The 27,443-nt window shown below is 37.2% G+C and overlaps 1 protein-coding gene, 1 long non-coding RNA gene and 1 pseudogene across 2 annotated transcripts; 2 read left to right on the top strand and 1 right to left on the bottom strand.

Annotated features, from left to right (window-relative positions):
- The first annotated feature begins 398 nt into the window (after nt 1–398).
- Nucleotides 399–5,187, top strand: LOC117132906. The gene is made up of 2 exons (XR_004456642.1): nt 399–3,364; nt 3,463–5,187. It is a non-coding gene; the product is annotated as an uncharacterized LOC117132906 (long non-coding RNA).
- Nucleotides 5,188–14,209: 9,022 nt separating this feature from the next.
- Nucleotides 14,210–18,689, top strand: LOC117132713 (annotated as a pseudogene).
- Nucleotides 18,690–19,416: 727 nt separating this feature from the next.
- Nucleotides 19,417–26,363, bottom strand: LOC117132791 (DNA-directed RNA polymerase IV subunit 1). The gene is made up of 19 exons (XM_033287895.1): nt 26,101–26,363; nt 25,045–25,141; nt 24,827–24,947; nt 24,640–24,761; nt 24,505–24,543; nt 24,195–24,413; nt 23,939–24,091; nt 23,751–23,846; nt 21,802–23,670; nt 21,568–21,737; nt 21,433–21,499; nt 21,232–21,350; nt 20,994–21,142; nt 20,655–20,917; nt 20,417–20,590; nt 20,214–20,351; nt 19,871–20,127; nt 19,696–19,807; nt 19,417–19,605 (listed from the first exon to the last, which is right to left on the bottom strand). The coding sequence occupies exons 2-19, from the start codon at nt 25,126–25,128 to the stop codon at nt 19,423–19,425; spliced, it is 4,335 nt and encodes a 1,444-aa protein (XP_033143786.1). The 5' UTR covers nt 25,129–25,141; nt 26,101–26,363; the 3' UTR covers nt 19,417–19,422.
- Between the last annotated feature and the right edge of the window lie 1,080 nt (nt 26,364–27,443).

Genomic DNA, 27,443 nt, shown 5'->3' with positions numbered 1-27,443 from the left:
CATGGTGGTTCATACGGACAGTCCCACATCCGTCGTTCTCCTTACCGCGGTTCATGCTTCAGGATACAAAGAATCTGGACAGAAGCCGAACAGTCACATCTCTTTATTTTCGTATTAAAGACTAGATCTAGATCTAGATCTACTTTTTCATTTAATTCCTAGATCTACAAAACACTATAAATATATAGTCCATTTCATCAATAAAATCAGTTCAGTTTTGGTTGTTTATTTTGTTTCTTCTCTGAGTGAGAGAGAGAGAGAGTTCTTTAGCTAGTTCATTGGTGTGAACCGGCTTGTTGATTTGGTGGTCAGCCAATTCATCTTTGTGTGTTGTTTGGTGGTTAGCCAACACATTCATTCTTTCTTTGGTGGTTAGCCTTAGATCGTGGGTATATCAAGAGTCATTCCACATCTCTTGACGATCCTTTCAATCCATCTCAGTTCCAGAAGTGTCGTTTGCCTTCTCGGATCATATCCAACACCCAGCTAAAGTGATCCTCCTATCTTAGGGTTCTTCAGTTGGTATCAGAGCCACTTTGGCTGGTTTGTTTTCTTTCATCTTTCATCTTCTCATCTCTCCACGTTTTTCTTTTCTTATTTCTTGGATTTGGGCTGTTCCTTTACTCCCTTGTGATCGCCTATTATTAAAAAAAAAAATCGATAAAATAAAAAAAGTTTTGGCTTGAATCACTTCTGAAGAGAAATCCAGGGGGAGTGGTGGAAGAGAAACCCTGCTGGCTGAAGAGAAACCCAGCCTTAGGACAGTTAAAGCGGATCCATATCAAAAGTCTCTTCATCTTTCTTTCTCTTTTCTTTTCCCACGAAAGTTTGTTTTGGGTTTTGATTGCTGAATTTTGACTGCCTATCATCCTTTGAACCAGTGGAAAGAATCTGAGTGATCACCTAAAAATCGTGTGCTAAACATTTTGAGAGTGTGAGGATTTTTATTTGCTAACTCTTTTGTTAAGTGTTTTCAGGATGTTTGGACTTCACAAGAAATCAAATCAGGCTTCAAAACTACAACAAGATGATTATTATCCTTTTAAAACTGTGCTTGAAAAAAAGCAATTGATTTTTGGAGATAAGAAACATTTTTCTTCTAATGGGTTTGATTCTGTGCAGAAACAAAGAAACCAAAGAAAGAGGCAAAACATGTTCGATGATGATGAGAAGAGGGTCAGAAGTGGTGATCATCCCTTCACCAAAGCCAAGAGAAGCAACCGTGATGTGCCTGATCAGAACGAGCTTCAGACTTATGCCAGCTTGGAAAAGATGTTGCATAAGGTGATTCATGTTGTCCGACAACTCAAAAAGAAGGGAAATACAAACACTTTTTCTGCACCAAAACAACAAAGTAATTCTTCTTCTCTTTCAAATTCTGATTTGAAAACTAATGTGTTGTCTTCTGATAAAAGCATGGCTGTGAAAACCACAAGCAAGGCTCTTTCTACCAGGTGCTTCAAATGCCATAGGGTAGGTCATTATGCCAACAAGTGCCAAAAACAGAAATCGTTGGTGACTTTGGAGAAAGTTGAAACCGAGCCAGAAAAGGAAGACCTTTTACCAATTTTCGATGACTATGCACATGAACCGAAGAAAGGGTCAGGTGGAGAGCAAAATTGTGGTCATAAAGAAGGATCTTCTTCCATTCACAAACCGGACCGAACTCAAGGTGAGCAACGTTCTGATTATGGTTCTTTTGCTTATAATCCTTTTCCTTTCAGATTTGAGGACAAATATTTTTGAAGAGGAAGGGAATGATGTGCCGCAGTCCACGGATCATTTCATGGAACCAGCTCAGCATGGAGTTCAGGACGTTCTGAACATTTCAACCGAGGTTCATGTTTTTCACTCTGCCAGAGTTGAGAAAGATCATGCCAGACTTGAGAAAGATCATCCCAGACTTGAGAAAGATCATGCCAGACTTGACTTGGATCATGAGGTTTCACAAAATGATCGAGACTTCTCTCTTTTGGCTCGATTGGCTCATACTGCACGTACCAGTGACCGTACTGATGGACTGATCGACCCTTTTGATCAGTTCATGCACTTTTATCAGCCAAATCTCACTAAGGCAAGGATCCTTCACCTTTCTGAAGACATAGGACGCACTTGATTCAATCGTCACCATCGCAACTTTCGTACGTTAAAAAAATTACGTCTTCAAATAAGTTTTCTGTATGTAAGAATGCAACTTATGCAACTTATGGTTAGTTTTCAGTTTGCCATGTCACTAAATAGAGAGAGGAGAGAACGCCACATGTCCCTTACATCACAACTCCGTGTTTCATTTAAAAAAAAGAAGGGAATTTGTGGGCTTCCGTTAATAATAGGAATTAAGCCCAAGACCTGAGAAGCCCTCTTCCTTACTTTCACGCTGCAACTAGGGTTTGTGTTCTTCCGTCAATGGCGTCTCGAGAGATTGGAATCTAGATGACTGAAATCGAGTTATCAATGGAATTTCATTGCGTCCTTTCGTACCTGAATCTTCATGAGGAATCCCCCATGGTTGAGTTTCGTTTCGCGTCATTTCATATGAAGTTATTCTCCTATGAAATCGCCATTAACAACCATCTTTACTTCTTCGACCACAACAAATGTGATTCATTGCTGCCTACCTCTCTGGAGGTGGTGGATAACACCTATAAAAGGTCAACTTTCGTCCACTTAACATCATCTTCACAACTCTTAACAACTATAAACTTATTATCATGTTGTTGGGTGTTGACTTTTGAATGATTTTGGGAAGCAGAGAATCGATCTCTCTTTTTACCTGTTGAATCGTTTTAATGATGGTGATTTACAGGTGAACGGGCCTGAGCCATAATGAGACCATCGTATCTGACTCTATCGGATTGTCCGACTCAGACAGATCTTCGGAGCATCTCACGGTTTCGGTGACTCTTGCTTGGCTCAACAATAGTGGCAATGAAGATGGCGGTTCTTGCTTGGCTCAACTGAGGGGATTGGACCCTGTGGTTTGAGCAGGAATAGATAATACTAGCTTTGATTTATGAAGATTCACTGGAATAGATAATTCAACATTTCGTTCACTTGGAAGAGATAGAGCTCCTTTGGTGAGATGCCTTCCAATGTAAGTGTTAATGACGACATTGATATGGTTTATGTATCCTGTTTTGGTGAAGATTGTATGTGTCTACTGTATTCATCACTTGTCTATGTTTTTCTGCAGATTTGTTTGTTTCCTCAAATACCAGTGCCTCACCCAATTCAGTCTCGCCGTTCACCGCGCCGTTCTCCGCAGACAGTGATCACGCCTCTCTTTCATTTATGGAAGCAAGAGATATGAAGAAAGGAGAGCTAATGGAGTTGACAACTTGACATACTCTTGAATGATGAAAAGGTTGGCCTCTCCATCTTCTCTGCATATTTTTACGACTTAAGGTGTCGTTACTGATTATATATATTTACCATCTTATTCATCCTTCTTCCACTTCACAGTCGACGCTCCTCCAGGGCACCACTTCAAACTTTCAGATTCAACCGTCACCATCGCAACTTTCGTAAGTTAAAAAAATTGCTAATTACGTCTTCAAATAAGTTTTCTGTATGTAATAATGCAACTTATGGTTAGGTTCTTGATGGTAAGCCATACAACATAAGTTGCGATGCTTACAGCTTTGTGATGTGCATCAGTGCCTATACCTTATCGTGATCTCAGTTTGGTTTATGTTTCTTCTACTGTTGTCCGTCAAGTAAGTGACACTTAATATACATCAGTAATTTTGCATTTGAAAAAAAAAATCAATAAAGATGATCATGGTTTGTATATTTGGCTTTTACGGGGATTTAAAGATTTTCGGATGGTGATTTTTGATTTGAAGGTGGATTTTCGGCAATTAGATCTATGGTCCTCTTTGTCGAAAGTTATATGCCCAAGTTTATGAAGAAGATGAATTTACATGTTTTTTTTTGTGGTTGACTTTTATCGATTTAATATATAAACTGAAACCAAGTCCTAAACCATTTGTAATTCATTTTAGTTTCTTTTCTGATTAATTGATGTCATATTGGATTGTATTCAGGTTGGTATTGGAATTGGATTTGGATTCGGTTTCAAACCGGATTTACTTGAAATAACATTATAACTCAGATTATCTGTATATTGAACAAATGATAGTTAATATTGTATTTGTAAATATATGCATATAAATTTAAATAAAATAATATATATTTTTAATTAAATCTGGTTTAGTATGGTTACATTACACTAGCAATAAATTAAAATAAAAATATATATATTTTGTTAATTAAATTCGGTTTAGTATGGTTACACTATGCTAGCAAATGTCCTAGCAGAAGCTAACTCGACAATAACATAAACATATACCCACTAATGATTAACTCATCGACAATAACATCAACATATACTCACACAATATAATAATGTTCTGTAGTAAAGAATTTGCGTCAGCCAAAAATATTGAATAAACTTGGATATAAACTAAAAAAACGAGGTTCACAATTTATTTTTGCCATGGTGATTAGTCTCTGCTTATTATTTGTTCTTCACTACTTAGTTGAGTTCTCTTCAGTTTTTTTTTTGGAAGCTTTATAACCAATATCTTCCAGAAGAAAAAAAAGTATTAACAACATGTAACACAAAACACATAATGATTCAATAAATATATCTATCTTGATCCAAAACTATAGCACACGATACTTTTTTAACTAATACATATATTATATTATGTTTTTTCTGTCCCATAATAAATTTATAGTAAATTTAAAATTAATACTTATATTACTCGATATAGCAAATGAAAACAATATACGAGGTAATAGAATAAGTAAAACAGCCACTAATTATACATGGAAACTGAAATTTTATTTAAAATACAAGTACATTCAATATATACAGAATGTAAAATAATCGATGTCTTGAGTACTAAACTTAACCACAACAATTAAAACTCGAATATACTTACTATAAATAAAAAAAATTGAGCTAACATTTAACAAATGTATACCATTTCTATCATGTAAATCATATCATGCTAATACAACCTTATAATCTCTAAGAATAATAATAAATAATAAATAATTTTAGTTAGACATATGCAAAGATGATATAAAATATGTTCTTATTATAAACAAAACAAAAAAGAAAAATAATAAGTAAAATAATATAATGTCAAAAAATATATTTGACAACAAATATAAAAACAAAAATAAGTGCCAAAGGGTGTGTAGAGGATAAGTAGATAAGGTACTTTAGTCAATGTATAATCCCTAGTATACAGCTTGTACACAGTATATATACTGTATTATACTCATCTAATAAACTCAATTGAGCCAATACTTTTATATAGACAAAACAAAAGCCATTAGAAACAGTTGCTTCTTAAAGAAAACACATATAGACAGAGGTTTGTTTACTTGTATACCTTCGAGTACTTCAGCAGCGACGAACATTACTAGACAAGAGATTACGTATTGTGGTACGGTGTATGGAACAAACAAGTTAAAACTGAAGAGAATCCCGATAAAGACTATGATCTCAGATGTCAAAAGGATTTGCCTGCAGTTAGAGATGAATGCATATCAAGCACCAAGAAGCATATGATCTAGAATTTCAGTTTGAGGTAAGGGTTCGAAGATGTACCTGTCTTCGAACATGTTACTGATGTAACTCCCGACAAGAATGTTGATTGGTAGCACTGTGAGGTCAAGGCACGCCAGGAAGATTGCAACAAAGCTTGTTGTCCAACCAAAATAGTATGAAGTAACAACACTAGATTCCGAAAGTATAATATCTCCATCGTGTATTTGAGCATGAAGTAGATAAACAGTTTCAATACCTCATATCTTTGAAAGCCATTGCTGATTACTTCAGAACTCAAGGTGGAAGATGAAGATGATTGCGATGAAAGCGAAGAATCTGCAGAAGATTCTCGCAGACCTGCAAAATCTTTTGGTGATGCATATTCAAATCAACAGTTATTCCATCTGTTCGAAGACCTTCCTCGACCACTCTATTGTTTTCTTCTCTGTCCGTCACTGCATATCATTCAAGAGAGTCCAATCAATACTCGTTTCAATCAGTAAAGGAACAGTTTTCCTATAAAAACTCTAACAAAAGTATTACTTAATGTTGTTTCATTGTGATTTCTGTGTGGCATACCGAAAATGAATTTTAATGCAGATACACAATAATAGTGTCCACGTCAATAAGATTATTTAAAATATTTTTTCAGTTTTCATTCAATAAATCTAAGGCATAAATTTTCTTAGAATTTATGAAATATTTGAATGTTTGTAAATATTGATATGCGTTCATGAGCTTCTAAAAATTTGTCAGTTACTTATGTATGTAACCCTATAGATCACCGCTTTATTTTCTAATATTTTTAAAACAAATCAACATATAATTTGATAAATTTTATGAAAATACATGCACATTTAAGCAATAAATAAAACTATTTTGATTTGACTTAATTATAATCAGAAATAATTATACTTGAGCTTGAGTTTGAAAAAATAAATGTAACTCAATATATGTACTCACAACATGAGTGACTCAACTTGTAATAACCCTCACGAGCCAGTTAATTTTTGGTCGAGAAAAACTCCGCTCGACCAGTTTGGAGTTGGTCGATCAGATTTAAAAATAAAGTCGACCCGGTGAATTAATACCTCGACGGGACTTTCTTGTGGTCGAAAGGCCTCTCATTGATAGTTCTGGTAGAGTGTTAATAATGTTGGTCGAATTTTATTTAAGCTAGGCAAGCTTAGTTGAAAGCAAGACGAGATTCGAAGGATGAGAAATTTTAGTCGAAAACTGTCCGAAATTGCCGTTAAATTTCTTAACTAAATTCCAACCAGTTTAATACCTTCACCAGCTATTCTTCTTGCTTTCTCAGTAAATCAGTCACATGATCTGCACCTACCTGCTTGCTTGCTTCACTAAAGTCACATGAAAGTCACAAGCTGGTTGCTTGTTTAATAAAAACAAAATAATCTTTCTTCAAAGGAGGGAAAGGACAGCAACTTGCTTTGGTTTAAGTAAACCCTCACCTGAAGCAACTTCTTATGTTATAAAACACCATCTTCTCTCCTCTGGACGTTCATAACCTGCAAGAAAAACCAGAGAAAAATTCAGAGAGAAAGAGAGAAAGAAGAGAGAAACATTTGTGAGAAAAACCAGTTGAAAAATTCAGAAACAAAATTCAGAGAAGAGAATTAAGCATGGACAAACCTTTCTCACCATCCTGTGACTTTATCCAGTGTGTACTGGTGTGGTTAAGAGCTGAAGGTTTGGTGTCCAAGAGTTTAGAATCACCCATATTCTTCAGCCTTTGATTTTGATCGGTTAATTCGTGGTTAACTTGAAGAGAGACAACCAGTCAATTTTAATTAGTTGAGTAAAACCGATGGCCAAGGAGAGTATTCGGATCAGCCGGATCCTTATGATGGTTCTGAACCGAGAGTGATCCATAAGTGAAGTGTGATTAGCTTGAGCTCGAGTCTAGTCTTCCTTAGCCAATCTCATGGATTTAAAGGTGAGTCTAGATGATGAATGAATTATGAATGAGTATGCATGAGTGCATATTGAATATTGAATATGGTTGATTAATTAAGAATTAATCATGAATTAATTAAGGGATAATCATTGATTAATTAAGAATTAATCATGGATTAATTAAGGAGTAATTATGGTTGATTTATTAAGTATTATCCCTTGATCTATATTTATATATGAAGTATTTATCTAGTTTAAATACTTAAGAATTAATAAGAATAATTCTTTGAGGTTATCCCGAGCCTTAGTACTTGTTCTCAAGTACTAATCTATAAGTATTCTATTAATAAGTGTGAATCATGTGAAGTCTTATTGTATACTCACTCTCCCAAAAGTCCCGCATTGCCGTGAATTGGTCCTGCGATATGGATCAAGGTCATGAAGACACGATGATGGGGTCGCACCCTGGAGGCCGTGTAACTGCATGCAGCGTTGGATGTTCTATCTTGGAATATCTGATGGAGATGATGGTTATATTTATTCCCCGTTAAGCTCGGTTAGCCTTGGTGGTTTTCCGGGTTTAGCATATATATATATATATATTAAGAGTATGAGTGATTGGCGGGTATCGTGGAGGTGATGTTTAAGATAGATTCACATGGATGGATTGAGAGGCCTTATAATTATATTAATTATGGAATATAATTCCACTGCATTCAAATGGTGTCGCTTGCTCGGGATACTATTGATATGTGTTTGGGTGTGGGATTAGACTCACTGAGTAAACTAGTTACTCATGACTCATTTGATATGCAGGTAACCAGTAGGTGGGAGACCTTTACTCTAGGACGGGAAGGAACGGCATTAGCCAGCGGTAGTTTTATTATCCTTGCAGTCGTTTTGATATACTTTATGTATAAGGTTTGTTGACCGAAAACCTCGAGGTTAATCTATAAGATTTTGTAAGATTCTTTTAAATAAATAAGTATATAGTGTATAAAGAATGTTTTTAAAGTACGGGTTCCAAATGATATTAGTCCTTGTCCGGACGAACCAACTATTGGGTATTACTCTTAAGGTTGTAAAGCCTCGGGTTGTACCTAATAGGATATGTGTACTTAGGCGGTTGGCCTAAGGTACCTGGATTCATTTCGGGAACTTCGGGTTAGTCGTTTATGTACACATTGTGGCTTCTCGGTTTGGTTTCAGTTAGGAGTGATCGGCTGTGCATGTTCTTGTTTGATTGTTGCACGGCTGATCGAGTCAACTTATACTTAGACCAGATCGGGGGTGTCACAAAGGTGGTATCAGAGCATGGTTATACGATGCTTGAATGGGACTTGTTTCAAACGTTTTTCGAGTCAAAATGAGTCGCAAGGATAATTAGGATGTGCTGGCTAGTTCCTTCATCTTAGGATAGATAGTCATGGGTAGTTACCTTACTATTATCTTTCATACGAGATGCATCAAGACAAGCTCGACAGAGTGGAGTGTACTTACCAATTTTGATCCTGTCAAGATCGAGATTCCTACAGTCATGATTGAGCTTTCTACCGTCATAATTCGGTTTGTTATCGTCATGTTTTGGTTCAATCTGGTCATGCTTCAATCCATTATCATCATGCTCGGGTGAGCTAACAACGTGCTCAGGTTTGCTACCATTATGCTCGGAGTTGGTATCATCATGCTTTCCTGCGGTTCCTATAATTTCTAGTGTGGATATCGATATTCAAAGACATATGAGACAGAGTTGACACATCAATTACATCTTCGGCCCGTGTTTTATTGAAGTCAAAGTTGAAGTTGTTGGTGATGATCCGGTTTAAAATATCCGACTTCATATGACTTATTCTTTCGGCTGCTCATTTCAATCCAGCTTATGCCCAACGTACCAGAACCAGAGACGAACAAGCCTGATTGATTCAGCACTTGTTTCAAGCTTAACATTGGTGGCGGAGATAGTTCAGCAGTAATACAAGACGATGGACGCAGCAGCACCATTCCTTTGCAACAAGACATCTTGAAGTTTGTGAACAAGATAAAGAAGTTGGGACAACACCGACAAGTACTAAACCATTCGATGTAGATTTTGTATAGAGGAAGATTTCGAATGCAACACTAGGAGCAGAACAACTAACGTGGCCCATTGTTCAGAAGATTGCAAGAAGGATATGGAACCATACATCATCAAGAATGATACAGTAAGTTGGTGATTAAGCGTCAAGCATCATTTGGGAAATGTTAGTCCAAGTTAGGCGGATTTCTTTCAAGAGTTCAAGATGGAGTGTTTTCTACCCAAAACATGGGACCGATATGGAGTTCGCACAGTGAGATGTTTCTGCCAAGATTTCGAAGTCAAGTTAATCTGATTCATCCCTTATGGTTTGGAGGATGAGCTAAAGATCATGAAGATGTACTATTGTGACTTAGCCATTAATCTCAGAGTAACCTAAACTATAAAGCTTAAGAGCTATGAGGAGTTGGTGGAGGATCACATGATTTCTATAGAAGTCGTTTTTACTGAAGAAGTTTACCAAGTCATGCAGATTATTTAACTATCAACCTATTCAGATAGAAGGTCAGTTTCAAGTAATGAATCAAGAAAGTCGATGGAGATAATTTTTGTTGGACGTTTCATCAGATCAAGACCGAGGACCCTGAGTTGTTTTGGTTTTGGCTAGCAAGGAGAGTAAGGTGATGATTGTTCAAGTATATAAAATCCTCGATCGCTTATGTCATTCGCGCTTCGGTGGTGCCAGTAATGAGTACAGAGGTTATCTTACCATGGCTCATGAAGTTACCCGATCTTTTTACCTATACCTAGGGTACCGCTTGTTAAACTTGTTCGCTTTCCTTACCATTAGTCACTAACTAAGTGTTTGGCTATTTGGGTAGAGCCTACACTTTATAGTTGCCTGGACCGTCAAAACCTCTGAAAAGGTCCAATCACAGGTTTGCTTCTTATCCCATTGCGTGTTGTGTGCATTTTAAACATTTATGAATGATTAAATAAATTAGTGAAGGAGTGATCAAGGTGTCGTATGAGACCTTGCCTATGGACGGAATTTTCCGCCCATATTGTGTTTGATGCGGGAACAACACATAGATGTAGTTCTCGGGTAGTGTCATTGTTTTAGGAAGGATTCACTTTAGTGAATTCAGGTACACTGTTCTTATTCGTGGAAGTACTGGCTGCCATTTAGAGTTATGGTATGCCTTCGTATCCCATCCCCATTCCTTAGTACTTCCATTAGAGCGGTTTGTTTCTATCTAGAATGAGATTGGCTATCTAGTTATCGAGCTCAATTAGGATGTTGTTGAGGAAGGAAGTCTTTGAGAGATGACCAGTTACCGTTGGCCTGCAGTCGTATTCTACTAAGTGTTGGAGCCTCGCTCATATCAGTCTGGAGAGAATAGATAACCTTCAAGATTGCAAGTAGAAAATCAAGATGGCTTATTCATTTGTATTTGAGGAACTCAGTTGAACGATGAGAATCTAAGGAATTCATAGAAGGAACTGGGTGAAGAGAATTTTGAAGAATAGTATGAGGACTGTGTCATGTACAAGTTCATAAAGTGGAGATGTGGGAGAAGGAACCCAAATTCAATCTAAAATTAAGCAGATGTGAAGTAAATCCCAAGGAAGATTGAAGAGTGCAAGGAAAAAGGTATAACCATAAGGCATATGGGAATGCTCAAGTTGTTAAGAGATTAGAAGATGTATTAACAGAGAAAGTGTGAAGTCATCATACAAGAGTACTTCGTTGGTAAATCAAGTTTGGTATAGGCGGACTTGTTGATTCCTCAGTTACTAGACAGAAGAAGGAAATCAGAAAGTAATAAAACAAGACTTGGATATGCGAAACTTCAGTGAGATTGAGTCGTTCAGAAGTTTTTGAAGAGTATCTCAGATAGATAAGAAAGGTATGGAATACTGTAAGGGAAATCATTCCTGGAATAAGTGTGTGTGTGTGTATTTGAGAGTGGCACCCTTGGTCTGAATCATGTTAGCGTGATTGATCGTGCATGTTCTTGTTTGATTGTTGCACGGTTAATCAAGTTGACATTGACCAGACTGAAGATGTTACCTTCACGTATGGCACATCACCTGACGTTCCATATTTCCATGTTATTGAACTGGAGGAAAGCAGATAGAAAGGTTTCAGAAGTAATGGTATTCAGAGATTCAACGATGTCAAAGGAAGTATGTAGACCGCAGTATATGAAAGTTATGTGCGATGAAGAATTGGTTATCGTGAAAGTGTTTGCTCAGAAAAGAAAGAATTATTTTAGAAAAGTTGGGGAAATCCGCAAATCTGTTATTTGGTATGTACCGAGTTGTTCAGAATTGAAATGGTTATCTGTTGACCGGAACTTCTTTTAGTTATGCTATTGGTGAGCCGATTTTGCGTAATCTTATATCAGACCCAGTATGATAGAACTGCTGAGACAAGAAAACTTGTAACCCTATTTTGCATATCCTAAAGGTCCTTTGCGGATAGGTGAGCACCATATCAGAAGATTGGAGAAAAGGAAAAATTTGTAAAAGTTCAAGTATTTGGGGAACCATCAGTTGTTTTGACACAGGCAGATGAGGATAAGTTCAGAGTTGGTTATCTTAAACTTCTTGCAGAGACTCCAGTGTTCAGTAAAAGTCTGTACAGCTATGTTTTGAGAATTCGGGGACGAATTCTTTTAAGGGGGGAAGAATGTAATAACCCTCACGAGCCAGTTAATTTTTGGTCGAGAAAAACTCCGCTCGACCAGTTTGGAGTTGGTCGATCAGATTTAAAAATAAAGTCGACCCGGTGAATTAATACCTCGACGGGACTTTCTTGTGGTCGAAAGGCCTCTCATTGATAGTTCTGGTAGAGTGTTAATAATGTTGGTCGAATTTTATTTAAGCTAGGCAAGCTTAGTTGAAAGCAAGACGAGATTCGAAGGATGAGAAATTTTAGTCGAAAACTGTCCGAAATTGCCGTTAAATTTCTTAACTAAATTCCAACCAGTTTAATACCTTCACCAGCTATTCTTCTTGCTTTCTCAGTAAATCAGTCACATGAGCTGCACCTACCTGCTTGCTTGCTTCACTAAAGTCACATGAAAGTCACAAGCTGGTTGCTTGTTTAATAAAAACAAAATAATCTTTCTTCAAAGGAGGGAAAGGACAGCAACTTGCTTTGGTTTAAGTAAACCCTCACCTGAAGCAACTTCTTATGTTATAAAACACCATCTTCTCTCCTCTGGACGTTCATAACCTGCAAGAAAAACCAGAGAAAAATTCAGAGAGAAAGAGAGAAAGAAGAGAGAAACATTTGTGAGAAAAACCAGTTAAAAAATCCAGAAACAAAATTCAGAGAAGAGAATTAAGCATGGACAAACCTTTCTCACCATCCTGTGACTTTATCCAGTGTGTACTGGTGTGGTTAAGAGCTGAAGGTTTGGTGTCCAAGAGTTTAGAATCACCCATATTCTTCAGCCTTTGATTTTGATCGGTTAATTCGTGGTTAACTTGAAGAGAGACAACCAGTCAATTTTAATTAGTTGAGTAAAACCGATGGCCAAGGAGAGTATTCGGATCAGCCGGATCCTTATGATGGTTCTGAACCGAGAGTGATCCATAAGTGAAGTGTGATTAGCTTGAGCTCGAGTCTAGTCTTCCTTAGCCAATCTCATGGATTTAAAGGTGAGTCTAGATGATGAATGAATTATGAATGAGTATGCATGATTGCATATTGAATATTGAATATGGTTGATTAATTAAGAATTAATCATGAATTAATTAAGGGATAATCATTGATTAATTAAGAATTAATCATGGATTAATTAAGGAGTAATTATGGTTGATTTATTAAGTATTATCCCTTGATCTATATTTATATATGAAGTATTTATCTAGTTTAAATACTTAAGAATTAATAAGAATAATTCTTTGAGGTTATCCCGAGCCTTAGTACTTGTTCTCAAGTACTAATCTATAAGTATTCTATTAATAAGTGTGAATCATGTGAAGTCTTATTATATACTCACTCTCCTGAAAGTCCCGCATTGCCGTGAATTGGTCCAGCGATATGGATCAAGGTCATGAAGACACGATGATGGGGTCGCACCCTGGAGGCCGTGTAACTTCATGCAGCGTTGGATGTTCTATCTTGGAATATCTGATGGAGATGATGGTTATATTTATTCCCCGTTAGGCTCGGTTAGGCTTGGTGGTTTTCCGGGTTTAGCATATATATATATATATTAAGAGTATGGGTGATTGGCGGGTATCGTGGAGGTGATGTTTAAGAAAGATTCACATGGATGGATTGACATGCCTTAAAATTATATTAATTATGGAATATAATTCCACTGCATTCAAATGGTGTCGCTTGCTCGGGATACTATTGATATGTGTTTGGGTGTGGGATTAGACTCACTGAGTAAACTAGTTACTCATGACTCATTTGATATGCAGGTAACCAGTAGGTGGGAGACCTTTACTCTAGGATGGGAAGGAACGTCATTAGCCAGCGGTAGTTTTATTATCCTTGTAGTCGTTTTGATATACTTTATGTATAAGGTTTGTTGACCGAAAACCTCGAGGTTAATCTATAAGATTTTGTAAGATTCTTTTAAATAAATAAGTATATAGTGTATAAAGAATGTTTTTAAAGTACGGGTTCCAAATGATATTAGTCCTTGTCCGGACGAACCAACTATTGGGTATTACTCTTAAGGTTGTAAAGCCTCGGGTTGTACCTAATAGGATATGTGTACTTAGGCGGTTGGCCTAAGGTACCTGGATTCATTTCGGGAACTTCGGGTTAGTCGTTTATGTACACATTGTGGCTTCTCGGTTTGGTTTCAGTTAGGAGTGATCGGCTGTGCATGTTCTTGTTTGATTGTTGCACGGCTGATCGAGTCAACTTATACTTAGACCAGATCGGGGGTGTCACACAACTAATCCAACTTATACCTAAATTCAAAGATTTAACTACAATAAAATATATAATTTTATACTAATGATATATCCACTTTATAAATATAAATTATAGGATGACTGAAAACATATTAATAAATAAAAATAAAATTTTAACCAACTGTTACAGTTTAGTTATTTTGTAAAATTTATATATATGCATGAGACTTTATAATATTATCATTATATTAATATATGTAATTTGGAACTGTAGTTTTTTTTTTCATTTTAAGCACAATAATCTTAAGTTAAATAATAATCTTACTAAAATATATTTAAATATCTAAGACAACAATCAACCTAAATGCAAATAAGAAAATTAATCAAAATTTTAATTTAGTTAAAATAAAAAAATATTATAGTTGAATTTAGAGAAATAGATGAAATCTAATATATCCAAATGAGAATTAAATTGATTATAAAAGCAACAAAATTGACGATATATAACACATCTAAAATTATATGTGTAATTAATGTAATATAAAATTATTAATATAAATTATACATACAAATTATGAAGTAACTTAAAATTAAAGTAAATTTCAATCAATTATTATAATATATTTACTTTATAAATATTTATAATCTGTGCATAAACACGAGAAAGTATTTTAGTAAATATTTTAAAAGAAGTTGAACATGATAAAACCGAATCATTTTATATTGTTCTTCATTTAGTAGTAGCATAGATATGGTTGAATAATTTATTACCTCTTTTTACGTAATTAAGAGTACCAAACAAAAAGATGTGGGAAAATATATTTTTTTTGGAACGCGTTAAAAATATATTTAATCGAGATTAACTACCCATTATATAAATGTCGTCTGACTTTGAGAGTAACCAAGCGACTTGTTAATCTAAACGATATTCAACCTGTTCATCTTCTTTCCCCGCCAAATCCAACCTCGGCAATGGCTGAATCTGACACACGGGAGACTAACTGCGTGTACGTAGAGACCAGCCTAGACACTCATCTCCTGGTTCTCCTTCACGACCATGAAACCATCTCCGAGTTCAAAGGTAGGTAAAAGTGTATTTCACTTCAATCTCCATTCGATGGATCTGATGATGATTCTGGGTTCACCATACATATAGTGAAACTATGCAAGGAGCATCATGAGTGTTTTCCCGAACTTGGAGAAATTGATATATCTGCGGTTAAGGTAGCAACATCAGTGTGTGTGTTTTTAATAATGTTTTAGCTAAGTTGTGGTTTTGTTTCTTTCTTGACCTCCTAATTTAATTTAGGTTAATCGTGAGAATACGAGGGGTCTCCTTTTTGATTATCACTTGCCAGATTCTATGCTCTTGAGTATGGTTTTCAACGGCATCGGTCGTAATTGTTGGTTTGTGTTTGTTGATGCTGCCGTCAAAGTTGAAAATTGTTTAATCCATGAGGAAGACAAGAATGATTCTCTACTTTTCGAGGAAGAAGATTTGGAAGTTGAGAAGACAAGAAAGAAGAGGGAACTGGAACTTTCCGATGGAGAAAAGAGTTGGAAAAAACCAAAGGTTGATGATCTTAATCAATCTTCTGCTGCTGCTTCAGAATTTGATGTTGATGGGAGTCACGAGTTAAGTGGAAATGTTCAGCTTCAGCTTGAAGTTGTTGCTACTGAATCTTCACCGAAAAAAAAACTAGATGAGGATACTCTTCCGGAAACAATAACAAGTAAAGGTATACAAATTTGGATCAGAGAATACTGATCATCTGTTGTTTATTGAATCTAATCATAATTTTATTGTGTAGAAACTGAGATGGGTGAGAAATCTATGGAAGACGATGTTGAAACTCATAATCTGGTTAGCCACCAGGCAAATCATTTAGCAACCAGATCAGATACAGAGAAGAAGAGATCAGAAGATGACATCAATCAGTCTTCTGCAGCTGTTTTTTTTACAACTTCAAATGTAGATAGTGTTGCTGCTACTCCTGAATCCCTTCCAGCCTCTGGAGGAGAAAATCGTGGTAACCCTTTTGCTGAAGCAACTCAGAAAGGTAAAATCCCTTAACGTTCACAGCTCTCTCTGTTATGAATTCATAATGTTGTTATTTCTGATTCTGTGTAGAAATTGAGAAATCTGTGGAAGATGACACTGAAACCGAAAATCATTTGGACACTAACAGTAGGCTAACAGCCGGACCAGACGCAGAAAAGAAGAGATCAGAAGATGAAGCAAATCAATCCTCTGCTACTACTGCTATTACAACTTCAAGAGATATTGTGAATGAGATAGGTAAATTTCCTGGAAATGTACCTGAATCTCTTCCAATCTCTAGAGGAGAAAATCTTGATGATTCTTTTGCAGAAGCAACTCAAAAAGGTAATATTTCAGTTCGTTACTGAATCTAGTTAGTTATCCTTTATGTTCAGTTCTCAGGTAGTAGTTTGTATTATATATAACTCATTATTATGTTATTGTTGATTCTTTATAGAAAATGAGCTGGTTCAGATTTCTTCTATCGAAGATGTGGGAAGAGATCAAACTGAAACTGACAATAGATCAAACTGAAACTGACAATCTAGTGAGACACACAACAAATCATTTGGACACTGTCAGTGAGGTTACCACCAGACCAGATACAGAGAAGAAAAAAAGAAGAAAGAAGAGATCAAAGATGCCATCAGTCAGTCTTTTTCTGCTGCTTCAATTACAACTTCAAGAGATATTGTGAGTAAGATTAAAGGAGTTCCTGCTGCAAATGTTGATTCTGTTGATGCTACTCCTGAATCTCTTCCAATCGAAAATCTGGGCATTCCTTCTTCTACAGAAGCAAGTCAGAAAGGTAATTTCAATGCTTTGCTGAATATAGTTTTCCTCTAAGATCAATTCTCTTCGGAGTTTATCTCATCAACTCATAATGTCATTCTTGATTCTTGGCTGAGTGTTGTTATTCTCTAACTTATTAGGTGATGTTATTTCTCGTGTAGAAACTGAGACGATTCATGATACTTTGGGATGTGGAAAAGCTATACCAAGTGCTGCAGATAATATCCAGGCCAGTAATGCTGAAGCCAATGCCGATGAGGCTAAATCAGTGAAGTCTAATACTAAGACCAAAAAATCCAAGACCCCAGCTGAAGAAGAAGATACTCTGGTCGTTTCCTCTGATGCACACAATGTTGATGAGTCTGTCAAAGCTGTGGAAGGAGAAGAGCCTGATAGTATTATCAGAAATGAAACCGAGGAAAACAATGCTTCTCTTGAGGTTGCAGACTCCCAAGAATTGTCAGTTGATGATGTAAACAATGCTGCTTTGGAGGTTGCAGACTCCCAAGAATTTTCAGTTGAGGTAAACAATGCTGCTCCGGAGGAGACCCCTCTCATCAAAGATGCTGAGAGCGATGCTTCACTTTTGAGAAAGTGCGCTGATGATGCTGTGGATAAGAGCCTTTCCAAGAAAAGTCTAACTGATGATATGGGAGACAATTTTGGTTGCAGCCAAAATCAAGAGAAACCAGATCAAGTGGCTGGTGGGGCTAAATCTAAAAAGGAGAAGAAGGGACTTGATCTTCATCCAAGCGGTTCCTCTAATGGTTCATTGAGCTCAATGAAACCGAAAGAGAAAAAAAGTAGAGCTCAACAACCAGCTAGCTCAAGTACAGATCCTTTGCAGTCAAGGGTTCCAAATGATGGCAGTGATGTGACTTTTATGTCTAGGAAGCTAAGGTAACCTATATAGATCCCAATTTAACTTAAACCTCATGCTCCTTTCTCTCTATCTGACACGCTAATATTTGATCTGAGCAGGAAACAATCTGGACGGAGTAACAAATAAGTAAGTGACTTGTTAGTGGTATCATCTATAAGCTACACAAACTAAATATATTATGCTCATGAAACTTGTATGCCTTGTCTTGTGAACAGGTTTTCAGGGAGCCTACAAGATATCCTGAGAAGATCAAGCAGTTACAAGAAGGCATTAATTAGAGCTCAGTCACAACCTGATATAGACGATGACTCTCCCGTAGATTGCATTCCTTCTTACCTATTATCATTTTCTGGTTTAGTGCTGACTAAAAACCCGGTAATGATGTTTAAAAGTCATGTCTTATATTAAAAGTCACCACAACATTAGCTAGATGTTATGTCTTATATTTTGTCGTCATTGCCTCTTTTTCAAGTGGTTTCAATAAATATTCGTTTCACTTTGTAAATGGATCATATCATGTCTCACCACTCCTTGCTTGCTTGCTTGCTTGGTTTCAAAGTGTATTAAGTTTATCTTCTAGTTCCTCGGACTACATGGTTCTCAATGGGTTAATGAATAAATTTGTAACTAAGCCATTGTAGACAACACAGTTCGAAGAACTGAAACACAAACTTGGAATGACTTTGAAATGGATCAAGGAGTGATGAGATATGATAAAAGTATGCAGCAAAGGTTGTGGTGCTATTATCTTTTAAGTTTATGTGTCTTTATGTCAAATATGAGACTCTTGATACAGGTAAACCCATGAGCTATAATAAATAGAGTTGGCTCCCTAAAACTTGAACATCTAATTTCTCTTCATAGACTGTGCCGAATTGGTAACTGAGACCAACCAGGAAAAAACAGCGCATTACCGAGTAATACACTTAGGTAACCAAAATAAGTTTCCAATTCTCACAAAAGAAGCAGAAGATGTTATAGGAATGAAAAGAAAGGACAAAAAAACATAACCGGATATTTCATTCATAGTTAAACCGGGGAACGGAACATTAAAGAGTTTTACAAACACAGAAACAGAAACAAGAAACAGAACAGAAGCCCAGCTTTGCCAGCTTCTCGTTGCTGCTTCCACTAAGTAATGAACCTTTAAGCCTTTTTAAGGTTGAAGGCAAAGGTATCACATAGTGAAAGGAGCAAAAAGAAGCTTAGAGCAAAGACAAGCTTTTCCCCTATATCTATCTTTCTATCTATCACCTTCTTAATACACACACCATCCTACATTGTTCCATACTATATCAACAGAAGATCGTTTGTTTTTTTTAGATAGCACCGGCCTGCACCGTACCGTTTCTAAGGTACTTGGCCTTGTAGAAGTTAACTCTCTTAGGGGCAATGATCTCTGTCGCTCCCAACACACACTTATGGTAAGAGAAATCTTCTGTTGTTCCGTCTGTTCTCACCACCTCGAAGCAACGAGCATTCCCATGCTTAGAATTAGCCACCTGTAAGACAAAACCAGGTCAGAATCTTATAATGTTTTTCAAGAAACATATAAAGAGTTTTTTTTTTTTTTTTTTCTTAGGATGATTTACCTTGATTCCTTGGAAGCCTGGTCCTAGCTTCTCATCTCTGTTGGGGTGAAAGAGAAGAGCCATCATCAAAAGTCTTTCATCCCTCTCATTCAACGTAGCATCGATCTCGTAACTAACAAAAGAATCTGAATGTCAAAAGGTTTGAAAGCAAGAAAAGACTATTTTGTTTCCTTACTTGTAGAGAATACGTTTCAGTGACCGGGAAAGCTTTTCAATGTCGTCCCATGTAAAGATCGTTCTGAGCTGCGACCTGGTGAGTCCTTTCCCATCGAGTGTCTTCACTGCTTTGGAGAGAGCAGTATCGAGTAAGGGGAACGGCTGGACCGTGAAGTTGTCTGATTTGGGCAAGGAGCTTGCCTTTCTCTTTGGAAGCGTTGCTGTACTACTCAGAAAGTCATACACGTCTACTGGTGTACTACTAAACCCATGATCCTAATCAACGCATGAATACACCACTAATTTAAAAACCTTTACAAGAAGTCGTGACTAAACAATAATGTTAAAGAAGAAGTTATTACCTTTGGGGAGATGATGATTTCGAACTGATCTCCAGTCCCGAAAGAAGGAACTTTCCCCCAAGCTAATGCGTCGATAGATCCTTGAAGCTCGTCTGTAACACCTTCCTTAGCAGCTTTGAGAAAGCATTGACTTGGGCTCTGTAGATATTTAAACCAAATGTCACAACCGGAAAAAGAAGTTGGTAGAGTTTAGTTTACAATACCGAGAAGCAAGCTTGAGTAAAAGGTGCAGGAGTGGATTCAGCCTGTCTTTGTTTACTCCAACCTTTGGGGTTTAATGCCACAAACTCTCCCGTAACGGAGAGACAATCCGCTACAAGAAGCAGATGTTCTCGCAGCATCCCCTTACCAGTATCAGCCACAGCAGACTCCAAATCCTGCAACCATCACCAAAACTTTAGAAGCTGCAAGACTCCCACAAACTGTACAAAAGAAACTAACCGCTAGGAAGATGCTACGTCCAGCGTCAATTCCATAAACCGAGCAGCATTGTCGGATATTATCAGGATGGCTTCTTGTCCAATCGATCATATCCATAATGGGAAGACAGGTTTCAAGAAGAGCGCTCCAGATGTTCTTTTTGCCACGAACTCCATGCATTGTAACCTTCACGAAAAGCTCACCCGCCATATGTTTCTTGTTCCTTTTCGGCGCTTTTGGTCTGTCAGCCCATAAGATCTCCACCTTTTTAATCTCTCCGTAGCCTGCAAGAAACATCATATGACACAACTCGTACTACTAACAAAACAAGAACTGTCCGTTCTTTTTTTTTTTTTTTACCTTTCACCGGAGAGTCGAGAAGAAAAGGGATCAAGACAAGTCGAATAGCATCAAGTTCCAAAGAACCGTGTGTGGAGGCTTCAAGAACAGTAACTGTGATGCAGAATCTATCATCTTCCATTGACTTATCATCCCAAGAACAGTGGTTTCTAATCAACAACACATAAAATATATAACAGATTAGTATTGAATATAGACATAAAAATGCCAATACTGTATTTTTGAGGATGTATCTTACGTGCTTTGTATCTCCAAATCAATTACATCAAGCTTCAGCTCTTTCTTCCTGTTTGCATACTGCTTGTTTAATGAAGAGACAACAGATTCGACATCCAGTTGTTTCTGCTTCAGAACTTTCTGCACATTTACAAAAAAAAAAAAAAAAAAGGAAATACATTAGAATATTATTCCATATATAGACATGTATGTGGTTTTGTACCTTGGAGATGTGAAAATGGCAAACCCACGAGCTCATAGGCATCTTTGTGTTTGTCCTCGGAGAAAATCTATTAACCAAAGATAAACATTTGTTAGGAGAAGCCATTGAAAGAAAAGACAGTTTCACGCTACCAACATTATCATAGACGTTGAAACAATCTCTGAGAAACTGAGCTTCTCCAAGTGGCTCTTGATGTCCAGTGCACCGAATTCGAACCCGTGCTTTTTCTTAGAAAGCGTTTCAGACAAATACAAAGACATCGTCTGTTCTTTTAGACCTTTCGTCGACCCACACTCTAACACATTCTGCACAAGAAGAAGAAAGTGGTAATAATGTTATATAAAAAACGTCAAAGGAGAAGTAATAAACCTTAAGATTCAGGAGAGGCGAAGTTTCAAGAAGGCTAATGGGCTGATCAAGCGCGCTGTAAGCAGCCTCAGTGAGAGCACAAGCAGAAAGTGATCCAACTGCTTCACCCGTTATGTCTTCTTCAGTCTCATAACGAAACTGAACTAAATGGTTCCCGAAAGAGTTTCTCACTGTCCCATCATAAGCAGCGTATATGTCTCTCATAAAGAACATCAGTTTCCTGTTAAGCGCCCCGGGGATATCAGCATTACCGCTGAATGAGCTGTCACGGCTCGTCACGGAGTGAACAAAAGACTCCAAAGGATTCAGACCCGTTAGAAACGAGTTCTCAATGACTGCGAACGGGACAAATGACTCATGCCCGGTTTGGTCTTGTCTCTTTGCGCCGCGAAGCGGGCTGTTGGGGTCGTTCCAGGAGGCGCAAGTCAGCTGACGCGGGAACCCGAAGGACAATGCGACTGAAGAGTTTTGTAGACCAATGCACATACTGTGCTGAGCAAGCTTCCCCATGTTCCCTTTGCTACCAGCTTTAGACATGATCAGAAACGAATTGGACTCGGCGGCGTATCTATACGCCAGAGACTGGACGTCTCTGTAAGCATCTTTGAATGCAGTAACCGCAAGTTTGCTGAGGGTCGCTGATCTCTGTCTCTCGTAGCAGAAGCGGTCCAAATCTGCAGCCATATCTTCTACATTACCCGCGAGGAAGTCTCTACGGGACTCGACCATAAGCTGCTGCTTGTTGCAGACTTGTTCAGCTTCTTGCAATCCGTAACTAATCTCCTCTGTCAAGTTCCTCCGAGACTCCGGATCAGAGGCCAAGTACAGATCCGCTAAAGAAACACTCAGCCCACGCATCTGCAACTCCTGAGAGAACATTTCTTGAGTGGAGTACATGATGTCAAGCACTTTCTCTTTATGTTCCTTCAGCAAGCCCTGGATGAAGTTTCCTTCACCGTCACGTAACCAACCAGACCCGTCAGAGGAGGACAAAAGCCCTCCGTTGCTTACAACCACATCGTTCAGAGGGTAAGTATACTCAAACCCTGGAGGCAGAAGCATCCCAAACAGCTGCATCCCCGTCCATTGCGCCTCACTGCTCGAAGCTTTGATAATCGCAGGAGGAGGAAGCTCAAAGGGGCAGTACATCTGAAGCTGCTGCATCTGAGCTCGGTTCAGAAAACAGTTCGTCTCGACGCTGACCAGATAAGCCGCTGTCAAGCTGTCCTGTCCTAACGAAAGCAGGTTACGACCGTTCTGTCTGTTAACAAGCTGCTTATCCAAAGCCACAAGCTCGTCAAGCTCAACCTTGGCTTGGATCGACTGAGGAACGTACCCGTGGAGACAATCCCCATCGAAGTCACCGCGAAAGGGTAAACAGCAGATAGGGTTCAGGGAGACAACGGAAGTAGTAGGGAGGACTTTGACCGACATTGCGATAAGCGAGTGCTGATGAATCGAAGGCGGTCTGTTCATCAACACAGTGTCTCCATCTTTTAACGTCCGCAAAATGCTGTCTCCTGTTTGGAGATCGTCGATGACTCGGATAGCCACCAAGCTTCCTCCTCTCCTCACGTGTGTCTCTCCTCTCTCGAGGAGCTTGTGGAAACAGGAAGTCACGAGGCGTTCTCTGTTCCAGTCGTTGAGATTCTCTGATACTTGAAGCCTCTCTGCGATCCTCCGAGGTATACCGATCTCGTTAAGCTTGAGACAAGGGTCACCGACCACTACTGTCCTGAACGTATGGTCGCTTCTTTTACCAAGCAGCACATCTTTCATGAATCTTAGACCGCACAGTTTGGGAGTGTCTGACTTCTTCTGGTAAGGGTTTGCAGATTCTTGACTCGGTGACATGTTTTCTGAAAAGAGCTGTGCCAAAAAAAAAACAAGAATGGACAGAGGATTACAAGAAAGACAAGAAGCTTAGTCTATTACAAACTAGTGCTTACTCTTGAATACTGCATGCATTCAATCACACGAGCACTCAGCTCAAGCCCATTTCCTTCAAAGCCAACTAGTTTCTTGTAGATACGAGTCCGTTCATCCTAATCGTAATAAAAAAAAAAAACAAACAAACCATAGTACATATGAGACATGTTACATCAAAAAGAAAACAGTTCAAGATTCATCTACTTACAAAAACTAGTCGAGCCCCGGTGAACTGATTGACCATTTCGGATACACGATGACCGTTTGGCGTAACTGGAAAAGATGTCAGAGGAAGAGAGTCGAACATGGGGATATCCTTCCTGATAAGCCTCTCATCAATCCCACACAGCAATGCATAAATCTGCCAGAATAACAGAAAGTGAAAAAGTTTATTCAGACCAAAACAGAAAGAAAAAAAAAACTGAGGATATGGATATTTAAACATGTCACTCTTGTATACCTACCTGTGCATGAGTTAGAATCCGCCTGCTTGGTTTCAAACAGCTTTCGTCGATGTTAGAGTCTTTAGGCAGAAACTCCCAATAATCTGGAGGTAGTGATGATAATCCCCGTTTACTGAGTTTGAACAGATTGTCTTCACTCACTTCACAGACAATTCCGGATCGTCGAAAGACTTCTTTTGTCGTTACCCGAAACCTCATTAGAGGGTAACCTGTATTTGACTGAAAGATTCAAAAAGAAAAAGAAAAAAAAACTGTAAGAAAGACAACTTATAAGGAGGAAGTTAGTTGCACTCAAGATTCTTCTTCTTACAGTGCAGTATCTACATCTCTCAGGCCGGTCTTCACTACTCTGTACAAAGCAAAAGGCAGTGTTAGTCACACATCGTTAAGTAACACAACCCTGACATAAAAAAAAAAAATGTGTTGGTAAATAAATCTCTTGAACCTGAGACTGTTTTTTCCGCATGTATTTACATCCAGGGCAGATCCTGTTCAACAATGTAGCAATCTCCTTAAGGAAATACGGGTTGATCACCGGGTTCTTGAGGTTAATAACCCCAAAATGCCCTAAACAGAAACAAAAACAATCATTAATATGCAAATAATATCACCAAAACTGGATTCATTAATACCTTCGCAAACTTTTCTATCTTTGCTGCCACATGATCTGCAAATAGAATCTGGATTGGGGAGACCTAACCGGGAATCAGTAACCTGATTTGCAGCTTCAACATCCATCACAGCCATGTTCTTCTGTAATACAAATATACCATTTACATTAAGTTCTCTACGCACTAACAAAAGATGTAGCTAGCTATAGGTTTTATTGAATATTCAGGGCAGCACTTACTCGGTCTTTGTTATTCGAAATGCTAAACCTTATGGACTTTAGAATCCCCATGGGCACCTGAAGCTCCTCGCATTCTTCTTCCATGGTGCACAAGTACCTCCAACAAGATTATTCATCAGTAAGGCAAATTGTTTTATCAAAAACTTCTAGTGATCAAATTTAATCACTGGTGACATATCCAATGTGCAGAAGATGGAACAAAAAAAAAAAAAAACAATCTTTTTAACAGTTCACAAATCACACAGAACCAGACAACTCTCTCTAGGAGCTGATCAAGATAGACCACAGAGAGAGAGAAACAGACAAGTATTGGTGTGGACAAAAAAACTGTGAGCAAAGTATGTCTCTCCCACTGGCCTATCAAAAACAAGATCGATTTTTTTTTTTTTTTAATGGAGATTTAGTATTGGATCACATATCGAATCTAGCATGAACCCACAAAGGATATCTACTCTTTCTCTCTCTCTCTCTCTCTCCTCACCCTGGAAATAAACTTTATTTTGTTCGTACAAGACACAGAAAAGAAAGAGGTTCAAACTTTGAAAACACACATTATCGAAAGTTTACAAACTTTTGGAGCACACAAAAAGATTAACTGAGAAATCTACTACAAAACCCTGTAAAAGGAGAATCTATTCCAAACAAGTACACACACATACCAAAAGGTTCTAGCTTTAACCACACATTAACACTGAAATTTTCATTCTTAGCAAAAAAAAAAAAAAACAGAGCTAAAAACCCACTAATCGAGTCTTGAGAGAAAACCAAGGGAAGACAAAAAACCCATTTTCAAGAAAGGCTTTGCAAAACATTAGACGATCTCCAAACGAAACAAACATGCATAAGCGAAACAAGCTGAATCCCACACTATCATCGAAAATCTTTCAAGGCCTCGTAAAAGAAATTAGATTTCACATATGAAAATCGATCAAAAAAAAAAAAACAAGTTAAATTCTCGAGAGAGTGATCAACAAAGAGAATCGTAAAGATGAAAAAGAAGAGAAAGAAAGCAGAAGAAGATTGAAAATTGAGAGCAATGTAGTCAAATTTGCTTACTGTTTTTTCGAAATCGGAGGCTAAGTCGACGTTTGTTCTCCTCCCCCACAAGGAAACGGCAGACAACAAAAGAGAGAGGAGAGAGGAGAGAGGAGAGAGGAAGCGGAAGAACAAATAATCTCCTTCAAAAACCAGACTTTGGAATGTAAAAAAGAAAAGGAAGAAGATGGCAATGTAAATATCTAAATTACCCTTTGACCTTTTGGGTAAAGATGTCAGTTATACAAAGGAAATTTTATGTTTACTAGTTTCAGTAGGTATCCGCCATGGGTTCTGGAGAATATGATTATTAGTTTCGTTATTTTTAATAAGAAAATATATCTTCTCTATTAAAAGAGAAGTACCATTTTTATCTACTATTTAGAAGTCTACTAGGACCATTTCATTAATCACATAATATGATATAACAATTAATAAGAATATTAATAATAAATTAATTTTAACTATAGATTTGAATTTTATTTTCAGTTATAACAAATCTGTTGAGAAAATTCTAACAAAATCATACTAAAATTTTAAATACTTTTTATTAAATATTGCATTAATTAATTTCGTAATTAAGTAATATAATGCTTTCATTTAAATAAATTATCATCTACCACTAAAACGGGTTCAAATTTGTTAATCATATCATATATTTTTATACAAATGAAGTTATTAACATATATTAAAATTTTATTTCTACAACTATATAATTTCAAAAATCATATGTTGAAGAATATTTTTTATTTGATTATTTCAAATTATGAAAACTCAAAAACATAATAAAAAAGTAAAATGTATAAAACAAACCCCTATATTAATAAAGTAATAATAAACTTAAACAATAAAATTAAAAAGTTATAAAATACATAACACTAATATATAAATTATATATTTAAATTTATATAATAATATCAAAATTAAATATTTATAAAATGAAAATATATCCGCACGATGTGCGGGTTAAAACTCTAGTTCTCTATTAAAAGAGAAGTACCAATTTTATCTATTACAAAATAGTCATACTAGAAGTCTATATCCATGTATTCAAATAAATTTTTTATTGCTTACATTAGTTTATTTAATGTATAACATTTCTCATGGTTATTTATTTAAGAGGATCTAACTCTCATGGTTAATAAATTCCTCTTTGAGGGGGTGGTGGCGAATGGACTGAATGATACAAATATATGTCTCATCCCGAAGGTAACAAAGCCAAATGCAATGGCTCAGTTTAGGCCCATTAGTCTGTGCAATGTCAGCTACATGATTATCTTTAAAGTCTTATGCCAGAGGTTAAAAAAAGTACTACCAGGCTTGATATCGGAAACCCAGTCGGCCTTTGTTGCTGGGAGACAGAT

Source organism: Brassica rapa, chromosome A03, assembly GCF_000309985.2.
Source record: "Brassica rapa cultivar Chiifu-401-42 chromosome A03, CAAS_Brap_v3.01, whole genome shotgun sequence".
In the NCBI taxonomy this organism is placed as follows: domain Eukaryota; kingdom Viridiplantae; phylum Streptophyta; class Magnoliopsida; order Brassicales; family Brassicaceae; genus Brassica; species Brassica rapa.
This window is presented reverse-complemented; position numbering and strand designations above follow the sequence as displayed.

Coding starts and splice junctions, on each gene's coding strand:
- LOC117132791 (XM_033287895.1), bottom strand. CDS start 25,128: ATGGAAGAAGAATGCGAGGAGCTTCAGGTGCCCATGGGGATTCTAAAG. Junction 24,762..24,826: donor AGATAGAAAAGTTTGCGAAG/GTATTAATGAAT, acceptor GTTTCTGTTTAG/GGCATTTTGGGGTTATTAAC. Junction 20,352..20,416: donor TTACTCAAGCTTGCTTCTCG/GTATTGTAAACT, acceptor AAATATCTACAG/AGCCCAAGTCAATGCTTTCT.